This window comes from Manis pentadactyla, chromosome 2 (genome assembly GCF_030020395.1).
Source record: "Manis pentadactyla isolate mManPen7 chromosome 2, mManPen7.hap1, whole genome shotgun sequence".
NCBI lineage: Eukaryota > Metazoa > Chordata > Mammalia > Pholidota > Manidae > Manis > Manis pentadactyla.
In genome coordinates this window covers 233,647,546-233,661,967 of record NC_080020.1, presented here as the reverse complement: position 1 = coordinate 233,661,967, position 14,422 = coordinate 233,647,546, and the positions used below count along the sequence as shown (strand labels likewise).

At 54.0% G+C, this 14,422-nt stretch overlaps 1 protein-coding gene across 3 annotated transcripts in view; it reads left to right on the top strand.

Moving 5' to 3' along the window:
• Positions 1-14,422, top strand: part of TRAPPC12 (trafficking protein particle complex subunit 12) — a 75,902-nt gene that overhangs the window by 54,000 nt on the left and 7,480 nt on the right. The window contains exons 8-11 of one of the 3 annotated variants that reach the window (XR_005023993.2): positions 7,434-7,506; positions 9,860-9,933; positions 13,251-13,399; positions 13,714-13,812. Coding sequence is in view for 2 of the 3 variants with exons in the window: in XM_036881639.2 (XP_036737534.2) it covers positions 7,434-7,506; positions 9,860-9,933; positions 13,714-13,812 (246 nt within the window). In the remaining variant the exon portion in view is untranslated. Of the gene's footprint in view, positions 1-7,433; positions 8,337-9,859; positions 9,934-13,250; positions 13,400-13,713; positions 13,813-14,422 lie in introns of those variants that run through there. The other 2 variants (XM_036881639.2, XM_057497482.1) reach the window with 2 other exon arrangements.

Genomic DNA, 14,422 nt, shown 5'->3' with positions numbered 1-14,422 from the left:
TGATTCAGTCTTGGAAGATTGTGTATATCCAGGAATCTGTCCAATTCTTCTAGGTTGTCAGTTTGTTGGTGTATATTTCTATCTTAATATTGTTGGTAGGTGAAGAGCAGCAAACTAATCCCTTGTGTAGAAATTACACATGTGAACACGTGCCTAGAGTGCCAGTGGAAACAAACGTGCCAGACCATTCATGCATCCTGTAAATGCAGTGAGCACCTGCTCCATGTCAGGCAGAGGCACTGGGGCAATATTTAAGGAGATAATGGATTAAAACGTTCCAGAATCAAAGCAAATTATACTGTATTGTGAAAACTGTCATTCGTAGTACTGACTCTGAACGCAGGTGGGGTTAAGAAGTGCTTTCTGATTTATCTTTGTTGGGAAGTAACAATTATGTGGAAGGCACCAAGCTGCATCAATAGATCAGGTTATTCAATTAAGTGATGTCAGGAAAAAAATGTGGGATTTAGAGTCCATTTCCAGGCCATGGGCAACCCACCCCTCAGACTGAGAGTGAAACTGCCTTTCCTACCTGCCTCCCAGTGCTGCTGTGAGGTGAAGTGGAGTCGTGTATGGAAGTGCTTTTAAAACTACCCCAACAAGCAGGAGCAGCCGCCCTTTACAGTTCTTCTTTAATGAGGTCGTGTCAGTCCGATTCCTCCTCTCGGTTCCCAGCTATTCCTGATGGAACTTCTAAGGAGTTCCAGGAAGGTGGTGTCCTCGGTGTGCCTCGCAAGGAAGTGGGCGGCTCCCTCCCCATGCAGTGGACCTTGCTCTGATGCAGGCGGTCCTGGGCATCTCACACCCTCGAGCACTGTGTCAGCTTCTGGATTTATGACCTAAAAGATAAGGAGAAAGACTGCTTGCTTTCTTCCACTTTGATCAGTTGATGGGGGAGATTGTGCTACCAACAGTTTTTAATTTCTAACATTGTTTTCCTTTAATCTTAAAACATAGTTAAAATATAACTATTTTCAGAAATAGAAAACGTGACTTTATTGAGAAATGCTAAATCAGTGAATTTCTAAACTGTACACAGGTGATTTTTAAATTATGGCTTCATTCATTTACATATCACAGTGCAGGAAATTTTTATGTATTTGAGAGAAGATTTTAAGTCTTAATATGACATTGGAATTTTGACAATTTTGTCTGACACAGTCCAGCCTCTGTTCTTAAGCATTTTCCACTTTAACTTATCATTGACTCATTTAACCACCCTGTGAAGCAGGGGTCACCATTATCCCAACATCCAGAGAAGATGACCAAGGCCCAGAAATGCTCACTGACTGGCCCACGAGCTCGTGTGGCCCACGTGGTCGCCTTGGGGCCTCGCTGCTCACTGGCATGTAACGTACCCAGCCTGCCTGAGCAGGACCCGAGCGGCTCTTCTCTGCCTGTGCCAACATCTCTGCTCCATCTGGAAGGAGATGCCCTCGGTGTTCAGGGGTGGATCAGACCGACTGGCAAGACCCCTGGGATGACTGCCTGAGACACCCTGTCCCAGGGCCACTCTGCAGGTGGGCCGTGCCTGTGCTTGTTGGCGGGCCCGCCATCCTGCTGGGGCCAGCTGTCAGTTCGGCAGGAGCAGTGGCAAACAGTCCTGGGCACTTGCGACACGGGCGTGTCATCCCCACTGATTCTGGCTCGGACAGAGACAGGGTGAGTGGGGGACCCGCCGTGAGGGCACATGAGTCACTCAGGTGTCACCTTCTCATGACGACACGTCACCACACATCACGTCACTCCGTGGTTCACCGGCAGGTGTTTCTCTTGGGACATCACCAGACGTAAGCCAGTCCTTCTCGGGGGGCTTAGCTGACAAAACAGCAGTTGGTTCTAACCTGGAGGAAGAGCCAGAGTCGGGCCTGGAAGAGATGGTGTCAGTTTCCAGCCAGGAGGATTTCCGTGGCTGTTTCCACATGCAGTGTCTGTGTGTTCTTGTCCCTGCTGACTTAACAGTCAGTCCCCACCCGGAACAGGTGCCCCTATGGGACAGGATGAGTGGATGCTGAGGGCCCGGGAAGACCCAGGACACCCCTGCACCCGCGCTCACCCTGGGCTTCCTTGTTGTCTCCCTTCAGACAAGCCCCAGCCCTTGAGCCTCCTGTGCCACTTCCCTCTCCTCAGGGCTACCTGCCCAGGCATTCCTCCCCAAGCTGTTCCCTGTGTGATACTAGCTGGGCTTGACTGAGTGCACCAGCAGCCCACAGCTCTCAGCTCTCAGCAGCTCTGTCAGGGCTCATCCCTTTGTTCATTGAGCACCTCCTGTGTTCTACCCACCAGCAGTTGGGGGTGAAGGCAATACACGCCTGCCCCCAGTGAGTGCACACAGTTCATGGGGAGTGTACGTCTCACCCGGAAGGTTTTCATCCTTGAGTAAGAAAGTCAGCAGGCACTTCAGGCCACCTAGCAAATGAGGGCCCTTGGCCCACATATGTGTACATACACCCTAAATCCCACCGCCCCATGATTGCTGCTCCAGCAGAAGTCAGACCTCCCCAGGTTCCGTCCCAGCGTGGATTTCCCGAATGAAAGGACACGACCTTGTGTGGTAGGTAGAGTGAGGTGTGGGAGAGTCCTGAGAGGAGCAAGACCCCGGCCACCTGCTGGCACTCAGCCCCGTCGGGCTGGTGTTCTCCCTGCACCTCTGAGCTCTGTCTCCCAGCTTCTTAGGGGACATGCCAAGAGAGAGGTCTCCTACTATTTCCAGTCTGTGCCACCCTAACCGGAGGAGCAGGGGACCAGACCCAGGAAATGTTTATGATGGCGTATTAATTTTCAGAGCCAGCCTACATAATTTTAATTACATGTGATCTCAACAAAGTAAATAATATGTACTGAAAGGGAACACCAGTATGTCAGTGGTGTGGGTAATGGGATTAATTCACTTTCATTCCTCTCATTTTCCAAGTCTTACAGGATGCACATGGTTTTATAATCAGAATTTTTCTCCAATGAAAAAAATCAAATGAGGACTATAAGGCAAAGGGAAGGTAGAATTAACACAGTGGCACAGTTGGGGCACAAAAGGTATGTCAGGAGCTAGTTTGGCACCAAGGCTTCTGGTAACCAAAGCAGAAAGGGGAAGAAGCAATGTCGTTAACAGAATTCTCAGCTTCCAAAAGCCAGTCATTGCTCAGCAGAAGCCAAGCTTTTCCTGATACAGAAAAGTCACCAAAGAGCGATGAGATCCGGGTCTTCAGCCAGTGAGCCTTAGACTGGAATGCTGTGAATTTTTACATGGGGCCAGTTGTTAGCAGGAGCTCCCTTGTGATCTGTGCAAAGCGGTCCGGTTTCCTCTGCTGTCTTTGAAATGAGAGGGTAGCAAACAGGAACCGTGTAGAGGGGTAGTGTTTGGTCCAAATGTAACTGTGTCCTTGAAGAGTAAGTACACCTTGATCTAAGACAAATTTGCCTGGAAAAACTAACAGCCATCGCGTCAGAGCTGCAGGCACCCCCGTGCCTGCTCCGTGGCTTCTCTGCAGGCCGCCGTCACCTCCAGATCCCAAGAAAGCTTTGGGGAAGCTGTTGAGACCAGTTGGAAAAGAGACACGTGAACACGTTTCTGAAAGCCATTTATGTAAATAGGTGGAATCCATATAATGATACTCAGTTGGAGTTGTTGGGATGTGTACCTGCCCGGTGGGGTCCAGCTCCATCCCATCTAGAGCGTAACAGCCTGGTGCAGAAATGCTGCTCAGAGACCCCCGCAGCTGGAGGAGCCAGAGGCCAAGACACACTGGTGGGCTCCGGAAAAGAAACACGTCCTGCAGCATCCATGTGGCTTGTTGTCTGCTGATGACTGGCTAATGAGGCAGTGATGAGAGCTTTGTTTCCAGGAAGGGTTAATAGTTTTCTAAAAAAAATAGCTTTTCTGAACAGGATTTCTGACAGATGGACATAGTCGGGTTATGCTGTTCACTTGTAAATGAAGTTAAAAATGGACCCGAGTACAGCCACCAGCCCCGACTGGCCCACTGCTCGGGGAATCACTCAGTGAGGCTGGCCATCAGCGTGCCTTCGCTGTCTGGCCACTGCCAGGCTTCCCCTGACCTAGACAGTTCGGGTGCCCCGCTTTCCTGCCGCTCCAGGAGAGAACTAACTGATTGTGGCTCAGGTAAGGTGGGAGTGATTGGCAAGTGGAGAGGTCATTGGAAGATTGAGGATGGCTTCTGCTTCCCCGGTCAGGGCAGCCTCTCCCCCCTTTGTCATTAACCTCACGCTCCCAGCCCCATGTGTGCGCACATACGCCAGGAGGAGCTTCCCTGTCAGTGGGGTTTGCAATAAGATTTGTGTCTTGACAGCTCATGGTGGAAGTTTGCACCTATAGAAACTCCAGATTACATCATTGCAAATCATAGGACATAGACTTGGGAATGTCCATAGTTCCAACACAGTATAAAATCTGATGCACTGATCTTACTACGCTGATGGACAGTGACTGTGAAGGGGTATGTGGGGGGAACTTGGTGAAGGGGGGAGTCTAGTAAACATAATGTTCTTCATGTAATTGTAGATTAATGATACCAAAATTTAAAAAAAAAAACCACACACAAAAAAAATCTGATGCACTGAAAGTAAACTACAGGCCGTGGACTTCAGCCAGACCTGACGTGGGCACGACAGCCTAGCAAAGTAGGCCCTCAGTGGAATAGAGGCCTGGAGATCTGCACTCTTGTTTTCTTGGCATCGTGTGTTCTCATTTTGTGATCTGCACGGAGAGGGGTAAAGCCCCTGAGGAGTGTGTCCACAGGCAGTGTTTGGAAGGGGCTTTGGACTTAGGCAGCCGGGGGTGCCAATCTGACTCTTCCCGGAGGAGTGACCCACCACCAGCCTAAGCCTCAAGCGCCTCACCTGCAGGCCAGGTAGCTGCTGAGCAGCTTAGGTGACAAGCGGCTTGGCTGAATTCCTGGTCTGTGGGAGCACTGCCTGCTCCTAAGAGGAGGAGCAGCTCTGAGAAACCTCTTTTCACTCTAGAAAGCCTCTTGCTGAAAAATCCCCTAGGGGACGGCTGTGAGGATGTGAGGGTCCCTGGACTTTCCAAGGAAATCTAAGCCCCTCCAGGGCAGACCCGATTTTACCTTAGTCTGGACCCAAGCAGGCTGGTAGCGCAGGGTCCTTGAATGAGGGCCTTGCACACTGGATGCCTTGTGCATAAACCCACTCCCTAAACCTACTCCCCCACTGCTCAACAGCCTGCCGGGCTCCAGGTGGCCCAGTGCCGACAGCCACCTGTCTGCAGCTCCCTCACACTGAAAACCACGTTGTCCCTGCTGCACTCGCTTCCCACGCGAGCTCTCCCAGGACACCCTGTGACGACTACCACCCAGCCCCGAAGCAGTCAGTGTGCGCCCTCGGGCACATTCCCCGGGGAGCCTCCTCTGAGACGACGGTGGCTCGCCGAGGCCCGTGAAGTGTGCCACGTCCAGCCCCATGGCCCTGGTGCTGGCGGCTCCCACCCAGCTGGCTCCAGGCTCTCATGGCAGCCGCCAGAGGCTCCGGGCAGCTGGGTTGGCTCCCAGGGCACTCACCCCACACTGCACACCTCGAACCACGCACCCCAGCACGCGCCCCGGCCCCGTCAAGGCTGTGCGCCCGCCGGAGCTCAGCAGCATAGGCGGGGAGGGGGTGGTGGCAGGGGCGCCCCTGGGGGCCGCACAGCGGGGCTGCCCACGGGGAGTGCACACTGATCCGCGGGGGCGCCCAGGTCTCCCCGAGTTGTTCGCGGAAGTCACCGCCTCTGACTTCAAGCCCGCTGCCAGGGCGGGTCCGCCCTGTGCCGGCGCCATGGCCCCGGGCCTCTGCTGGTCACCTCGGAGCCCCCGCTCGGAGGCCCTACAGCCCTGGCGAACGTCAGTGCTCCCAGGACTTTGTCCGGGAAGCGCCTTCCTGCGCTCTCTGATTTTAGATTTGGTGGCATAAATGCAGGAGCGACACGTCTCCCCCCTGCAGCCCTGGCTACCCCCCCTTACTCCCCCTCCCGCCCCTCACTCCTGGGCACCTGGCGGCCATGCCACCTGCCCACGCCCTGAGGCCATCGGGTTGGGACTCCTCCTCCGGGCTGCCTCCCCTTTCCCGATGCTTTTCAGGAGAAGCCCCCCTTCTCTTCCCCATTCCCCTCTCCCCCGACCCCCTGCCCCCTCCCTCTCCCCCAGGCCCTCCACAGCCTCCAGGCCCCCCTTGTACCCCCCTCTGGTCAGCTTAGGCTGGAGACCCCAAGGCCAGGCCGGTGGGCTGCTCAGCGGCTCCCCTCCCCGCGTGCCCCTGCCCCGGGTCGGTTCCGCCGCCAGAGGCCCACCCCTTGGGCTGTGTCCCGCCCGCCACGCGTGGAGCTGCAGCCTGGTGGGCCCGCCGCAGGAAGGCACGAGGCCACCAGCTTTCCTTCCTCAGGAGCTCTGGGCCCCCCTCTCTTCCTGCCCTTCTTCTGTCCAGCCAAGGAAATTTAATCCAGTGAACCGTCAAGACTTTCTTTCCTGGTCAGTGTCTGTTTTTATGACAATTTACCCAAAGACTGATTAGCTGGAAAACGTCATTTGGCCGAGTTGAAACCAAGTAGATCATCTCCGCCATTACAGTTTTGGGCCCCAAGTGTGCCCTGAGCCATCCCGGTGTCCACAGCGAACCGCTCCCTGGCCTGAATTGAGCAGTGGCTCTGGCGGGGGACAGAGGCCCAGTTAGCCCCACCCCGGAGTGGAGGGGCCCCGGCCGGGAAAGCACGCTCCCCCACTTGGGGAAATGGTAACGCAAGGGGACTTTTCCTGACAGCATGTGGCCTGTGGTCAGGAGTCACAAGCCGCAGAGCCGCGGTGTGACCCTCTGTCAATTAACTAACATCTCTTTAATTTTTCTGCCTAGTAAATAATCTTCACTCTTCATGCTTTTTTACCTCCTCATCCTGCCCCTCCGAGAACTAGACTCTTTAAAGGCCCAGATGACAGTGACAACAGCTTCTTTTCCTTCAAGGAAAACTAAAACAGAAAGAAGCAACTCAAAGTCGTTAGCCAAACAACAAAAGCCATGTAAAGTGACAGGTGCTCAGAATTTATTTGCCACATTAGAAAAGGCCCCACACCTCATGGTGCCCTGGAGGAGGACGACTGAGGTTCCCACAGAAGCTAATGAGCACCCTCACGTGGAACACACTTGATGCTTTTCTTAAAGAAAGAGACACCGCCCCGTGGCCGGCGCCTTTGGGTGCTTTATGAGCATCATAAACCGCCACTCCACCTCAGCTCCAGAGCCGCACCCCGCACCCTGCACCCCGCCACCGCCTCGCTTGTGTGAGCAGCACGTTTAAGATGTTGTGACGCGTTCCTTGACAAGGTGGTTTTCATACAGAGAAATGTGCTCCTCCTAGAACACACTGCGCTAGAGTCCAGAGGCAAACCCATCTTTTATGACTTTGTTGTTCTTATTTGAAATTGCTGCAGATCCTCACAAATTTGGAGCAAGGCTTAGCTGAAGACGGGAGTGTGAGCAGCATCTCGCGGGAGAGCAGACAAGGTCAGTGGCCGGACCCCCTCGCCGGTGACTGTCGGGGGCCATCCAGAGCCAGCCCCAAAGGCTCTTGGCTCTCATCCTCCAGTTCTCTCCTGGCTCTGGTTCCATCCTTCCATGCGTGCGTTCCCCGTTCCTCCTCTGGGAAGCCAAGGCCACACCCGGTGCTGTGAGGCCGCAGGAGCTGAGCCAGGTGCGTGCGCCCAGCGGATGACAGACGGACAGACAGACGGGAGAGCAGGGCTGGTCTCCGGGGAAAAAGACAGCCTGAAGAGTTGAGAAGTGCGCTGGGGCGGGGTGGCAGGTGCCTGCAGGGAGTCGGCTTTGATTCTGTGTCGTCCTGTCCTGCAGCCTCACGGGTGAGGGCACCTGTGACCTTGCAGGCGGCACTTCTGTGCCCTCATCACATTGCTCCTCACAAAGCCTGCACAGCAGAGAAAATAGCCTCCTCCCATTCAGAAGGTGATGACCCAGGCCGTGCTAACCTGCGCTCAGCGCTGCAGCCCCGGCCTGCTGGTGGGAGGGAGGCCAGAAGGCCTTGCAGAGCCGCTCTGGGCTGGGGGCCCTCCCCGGCTCACTGTCTCGCCATTGAGCAGTCAGGCCGGGGCAGGCCCGTGCACAGGCTCTCTGGGTGCTGCGTCTAGAGACCAGGCCCTGGTGGGGCCGTGCGGCTGCCTGCCCTGAAGCCCAGTGGCCACCCTCTGGTTTATTTGTTTGTTTGTTTATTATTAAGACATCATTGATATACACTCTAATGAAGGTTTCACAAGAAAAACAATGTGGTTATTACATTCACCCTTATTATCGAGTCCCCCCCATACCCCATTGCAGTCACTGTCCATCAGTGTAGTAAGATGCTAGAGTCCCTGTTTGTCTTCTCTGAGCTACACTCTCTTCCCCATGATCCCCCCACACCATGTGTGCAATCATGGTACCCAACAATCCCTTCTCCCCACCTCCCCACCCCACCCCTTTGGTAACCACTAGTCCCTTGGAGTCTATGAGTCTGCTGCCATTTTGTTCCTTCAGTTTTACTTCATTGTTATACTCCACAAATGAGGGAAATCATTTGGCATTTGTCTTTCTCCACCTGGCTTATCTCACCGAGCATAATGTTCTCCAGCTCCATCCATGTTGTTGCAAATGGTAGGATTTGTTTCTTTCTTATGGCCGAATAGTATTCCATTGTGTATATGTACCACATCTTCTTTATCCATTCATCTCCTGATGGACACTTAGGTTGCTTCCATATCTTGGCTGTTGTAAATAGTGCTGCGATAAACATAGGGGTGCATATGTCTTTTTGAATCTGAGAAGTTGTTTTCTTTGCGTAAATTCCTAGAAGTGGAATTCCTGGGTCAAATAGTATTTCTATTTTTAGTTTTTTGAGGAACCTCCATACTGCTTTCCACAATGGTTGAGCTAGTTTACATTCCCACCAGCAGTGTAGGAGGGTTCCCCTTTCTCCACATCTGGCCAGCATTTGTTCCTGTCTTTTCTATGTTGGCCATCCTAACTGGTGTGAGGTGATAATCTCATTGTGGTTTTAAGTTGCATTTCCCTGATAATTAGTGATGTGGAGCATCTTTTCATGTGCCTCTTGGCCATCTGAATTTCTTCTTTGGAGAAGTGTCTGCTCATATCCTCTGCCCATTTTTTAATCGGGTTATTTGCTTTTTGGGTGTTGAGGTGTGTGAGTTCTTTGTATATTTTGGATGTTAAGCCCTTGTCGGATATGTAATTTACAAATATACTCTCCCATACTGTAGGATGCCTTTTTGTTCTGCTGATGGTGTCCTTTGCCATACAGAAGCTTTTTGGCTTGATGTAGTCCCATTTCATTTTTATTTTGTTTCCCTTGCTTGAAGAGATGCATTCAGGAAAAAGTTGCTCATGCTTATATTCAGGAGATGTTTGCCTATGTTATCTTCTAAGAGTTTTATGGTTTCATGACTTACATTCAGGTCTTTGATCCATTTCGAGTTTACTTTTGTGTGTGGGGTTGGACAATAATCCATGTTCATTCTCTTGCATGTAGCTGTCCAGTTTTGCCAGCACCAGTTAGTGAAGAGGCTGTCATTTCCCCATTGTATATCCATGGCTCCTTTATCGTATATTAATGGACCACGTATGCTTGGGTTTATATCTAGCACCCTCTGGTTTTGCCGCTGAGCCTCGTCTGCAGCCATCTCTCCCCAGGTCCATGGTGGCCCTATGCCACGTGTGCTCAGCTGCACAGTAAGCATCCACGCTGAGGCCCGGCAGAGGGACCTCCTGGGCCAGAGGTCCCAGGACCCACAGCAGGCAGCCAGGACGTGCCTGTGGCCGTGTGCACACCTACGCCGCTCCTGTTTTGCAGCCTCCGTGCAGCTCTGGAGATCCCGACTGGGCCGGGTGATGTGCTCCATGGCAAACTGCCTGCTCCTGATGAAGGTGTGTATTTGGGAAGAGGGTGTCAGAGAGACCAAGCAACTGCTGGGGCACACGATGGGGAAGCGCCCCTTGGTGAATGTGAGGATTTCCCCAGGCTGGGCTCAGGAGCACTTGGGGGCTGATTTACTGCAATTTCCACTGAAAAGAAATTTCCACAGGATGTGCAATTTGCCTTGTCAAATTTAATTGCTCAAACACGGGTCTAGATGGCTTAATTAAAAACATCATTCACACTTTCCCATTCTCTCCTATTTTTCCCTGAATTCCATCCCAGAGAGGTAGCCTTTGTCTCCCTGGGATAGAGGAGGTGTCTGTTCCTTGCCCTGCTCTGCCGTGGTGACGGATGGTCATGGCATCTGGCAACAGGCTCCCCGTGAGGGCTGGCCCCAGAGCCTGCAGGCCCCCGAGGGGACAGCGCACGGGCGGAGGAGGCTGGGCTGAGGGCCGCTGTGTGCGGTCTGTTCCCTGCCTCAGCAGGCCCTCCCCAGCTTTGTGGCAGTGTCCCCGGCATTTCCCATGCTGAGAGCTGCAGAACCCCTCCCGGCTCACCTGGGCACCAGGAGCAGCCGCTGACCCCCTCTGGGCCGTCATGACACCCACACGTGCCTCCTGCCCACTGGCCCAAGGGCATCAGAGGGCTGCCTGGAGGGGGCCCTGCCTTCTAGGCCCCTGCAGTGGGGTGACTGGGCACAGTGGCCCTACAGCGGCATTTCCCGGCCTCTGCTCCGCCATCTGCGCTACGAGGCACAGAACTGATGCCTGACCCGCCCCTGCTCCGTCCTCCCCACGCCCCGGGGCCAAGGAGCTCTGGGTTTGCTCAGCGCGTTTCCCCCTCAGTCCCCATGTCTGCCGCCTCCCGCACTCCGCCGCCCGTCGGTGGTACCGTTCTCATCCTCCTGTACCCACCCCGCGCCCACCGCCTCCACAGTGCCGCGGCCGCCGCCCCAGCTGTCCACTTGCCGGGAAGGCACCCACTTCTGCAAAGAAAGGAAGAACTGTAAATTTGCAGGGCTGACGTTTCATTAATCATGGGGCCAAAACTCTTCAGGAGGGAAGTTACCTGTTCCACTAGTGGGTTTTTATTTGCATTTTTAAGAATGTTAAGAGAAAGTTATGGGCTAAAAATGCCTTGATCCCCCACAGGCACCAGACGTGCCTCCCACCTACATTATCAGCACTCAGTGCAGAACACAGCATTGTGTTTCCAGCATAGTTTTGCAATGAATGTGCAAATGATTTAATGCGCAGATGATTTTATTTGAATTTTTCGATTAATTTTTCATTTTCGTGAGTTAAGACATGAAAATTTGCAGTGAAGGGCCTCAGCAAGCATGTGCCTTCTCTCGCCACCCCGTGAGTGTGCCCACACTGCGGCCGTGTGCAGCCCTAACAAAGGGGCAGCTTGGTAATGACACCTATGAGCTATTTAATTGCAGTGAAATAAATAGCATGTAACTTCTCTTTGCGGAGATGTTTGTTCCTGTGCCTCATCCCCAAGTATCTGCATAATACACCATGAGGCACAGTGCAGGTGTCACAGAGCCTGGGAATGCCCCACCAGTCTCACCTCCTCTCAGCTTCGCAGTAGCGCTGGGACCCCGCCAGCAGACCACAGGGAGGTGCATGCCGCCTCGGGAGCCTGGCCAGCCCTGCACCCCGACAGGCCCACATCTCTGACCCTGCACAGGCTGCCCGCTTGTGCCTCCTCACGTCGTTTGAAGGACCCTGCAACCACGTGGACCACCTTCGTCTTGCTCAAGTTGCCACCTCGTCCTTTCTGGTTGCAGATGGTTGTAAATCATTTCACAGCCACCAAACGAATGTGTCTGCAGAAAGGAAATGGGTGACAGTTGAGCTAAAATGGGTTTGTCCTGTTAGCTGGCCATTCATCCCCATTCAAAGCCAAATCTGTATGATCTGCAGAACAGATTAATCTATCTGGACAGCTCGCTTTAGCCATTTTCCCCTAAAGGGGCCATATTTCCTCCACCTCCAGTAAATAATAACCTCCTTACCACAGCTGTATGACACACTCCCGCTTGCCTTGTTTGATGACAGGCCCCGTGAAACAGGCCAGGGACCCCCGCGGCTGTAGCTGCCCTGGGGTCGGCTCCTGCCGGGTCTGAGGAGTCGGCACCCATATACTGCACCTGACCTTGTGGGGGCCCATGGCCGCCCCGCAGTCCCTCCTCCTTATTGTTTGACCTCTGTCCTGGAATCCATCTCTGTCACTTTGTTCATGCCTGGATCTGCCCGGGAGCACCCTCCTGGGAGAGCCGTGTTCCCACAAACTGACGGGAAGGTGACTTCCCTCCAGGGATCGTGGCTTGGGTTTTCCTGTCCTTTCCATACAGATTCACCTTTGCAAACACTGACTCCTGGCCTCTGGTATTGAAACATAAGTTTGTAGCATGCAGTGATGGTGGCCACAGAGCCATCCTAGAAGGGACGCGACGCGACTGGCCTCGTCACTGGAGTGAGTGACACACGAGTGCCGACAGGAACATCAGAATTACCTTCTGTTCAGTGCAAACCAAAAGGAAGGGCTGGTGTTGAACCGTGGCCGGCAGTGCCTCCAGCTGATGACCCACACCCCCGCCCCGAGCCTGGGGTCCTCCTGCCCTCAGCGTTGGGCCCGGGTGGCCTCAGAGCGGAGCAGTTCTTGGGGGCCAGCAGCTTCCTTCCCGGCTGAATGATCAGCCTGCAGAACCACGCAGGACTCAAGAACCCTCCTCGAGTCAGAGCACCGGACGCACACGGGAGCGTGGGCCCCCTCCCGCGGGTCGGCAGGCACCGTGGGATCCAGTGCCCGTCGCCGGGCCCCGGATTCGGTGTTCTTGTGTGTACTGGGGGCCCGCCTCCAGGCTTACCTACACCCCGTGAGCCTGCAAAGCTCGCTGTGAGTGTGGAGGTTGGTCACACCTTGAGAGTCCCCACTCTGCCCAAAGTCCCTGTGGGCCTGGAGCTCGGCCTGACCCAGGCCTGCAGCCCGTGAGGGTGCCCAGCACCCCAGCTGTGCCTCTGCCTCCCCAGGGCTCCCCCGCACTAGGTAACAGGTGGCACCGCCCCCTGGTCCCCGCTCACCCATGTTCACCCTTGTATGATGCACTCACCCTTACACACCAGCCCACACCTACTCACATTCACCCTCTCAGACATACACTCACTCTTACACACCTGCCCACACCTGCGCTCCCTCGCACATGCACACACATTCCCGCACACATACACCCCCCCCCCCCGCAGACTGGAGAGGGTCTTTTCATTTTTGTCCTATTAAACTGGAATTTTACTTGTCATCTGGCTTCTCTGTAAAGTCCCAGTTAGCAGACCCATGACTCCAGGCCCAGCTGGGATGAGATTGAAAAATAGGAAAAACTGCCGCTGGTGGCCGTAGGGATTGCTGACCGTGAGCCATCTCGGGGTGATCTCAGAGGACAGCACAGTGCCCTGTACAGCCTGCCCGGTAAACGGTGGGGCCGTCGCTGTCCTCCCGAGAGCCTGGCCTTGCTGGGGGTGGGGGGACTGAGGCCGGCGGACTGAGCCAGGTGACTGGTCAGACCGCGTCCCTCCGAGAACTGCTCCCTCACCCCTGGAGGAGGCGGCCACCTCTTCCTGGTGGAGCGAGAGGGCTTTTGTGCCCCAGCCCCAGCCACAGGCCCCATCACCACCGGGCAGCGGGGGGGGCCTCTTCCTCTGTGAGTCTGCAGGCACTTGAGCTCAGCCGAGTGCGTGAAGCAGTCATCTTCTTAACCACCGTGTCCTTGGCTCTCCCCCCAGGACTACGTGCTGGCTGTGGGCGCCTATCACTCCGTGATCCAGTACCACCCTGAGCAGGAGCCGCAGCTGCTGAGTGGCATCGGCCGGATCTTCCTCCAGGTGTGTGGGCCCTGAGCACGGCACCTGCGGGCAGGCTCTGCCTGGGGCCTGGGGCTTGGCTTTGATTGTGCAGATTTAAGACAGCACAAAAAATATACTTGACCCTCCACCAACGTAGGTTTGAACTGTGCAGATCCACTTACACACAGAATTTTTTCAGCTGGAAAACTTTTTTTGAGATTTGTGACGATTTGAAAAAGTTCCACTAGCTTACTTTATTATAAGAATACAGTATGTAATGCATGTAACATATGAGATGTGTGTTATCAGTAAGGCTTCCAGCCAGCAGTGGGCTTTTAGTAGTTAAGTTTTCGGTGAGTCAGAGCTATTCTCAGACTTTCAGCTCCCGGGGGGGTCGCGCCCCTATGCCTGCATTGTTCAAGGTCTGCTGTATGTCAGTTCACACTTCTGTGAGTGTTAAAAGGGTTAGTTCTTTAGCTCCCCTTTGACTGCCTTAAGTCCTGCTGGCCTTGACATGATTAGGAAGCCAGTTGCTAAATGTGAATTTACATAGATTTTCATCAGTGAAGCACTGAAACAGATTAAATTCAGAAATTGTCCTGTTTAAGTGAAAAAAGTTGACAAAACCCTAAATAATGTCACTTCAACT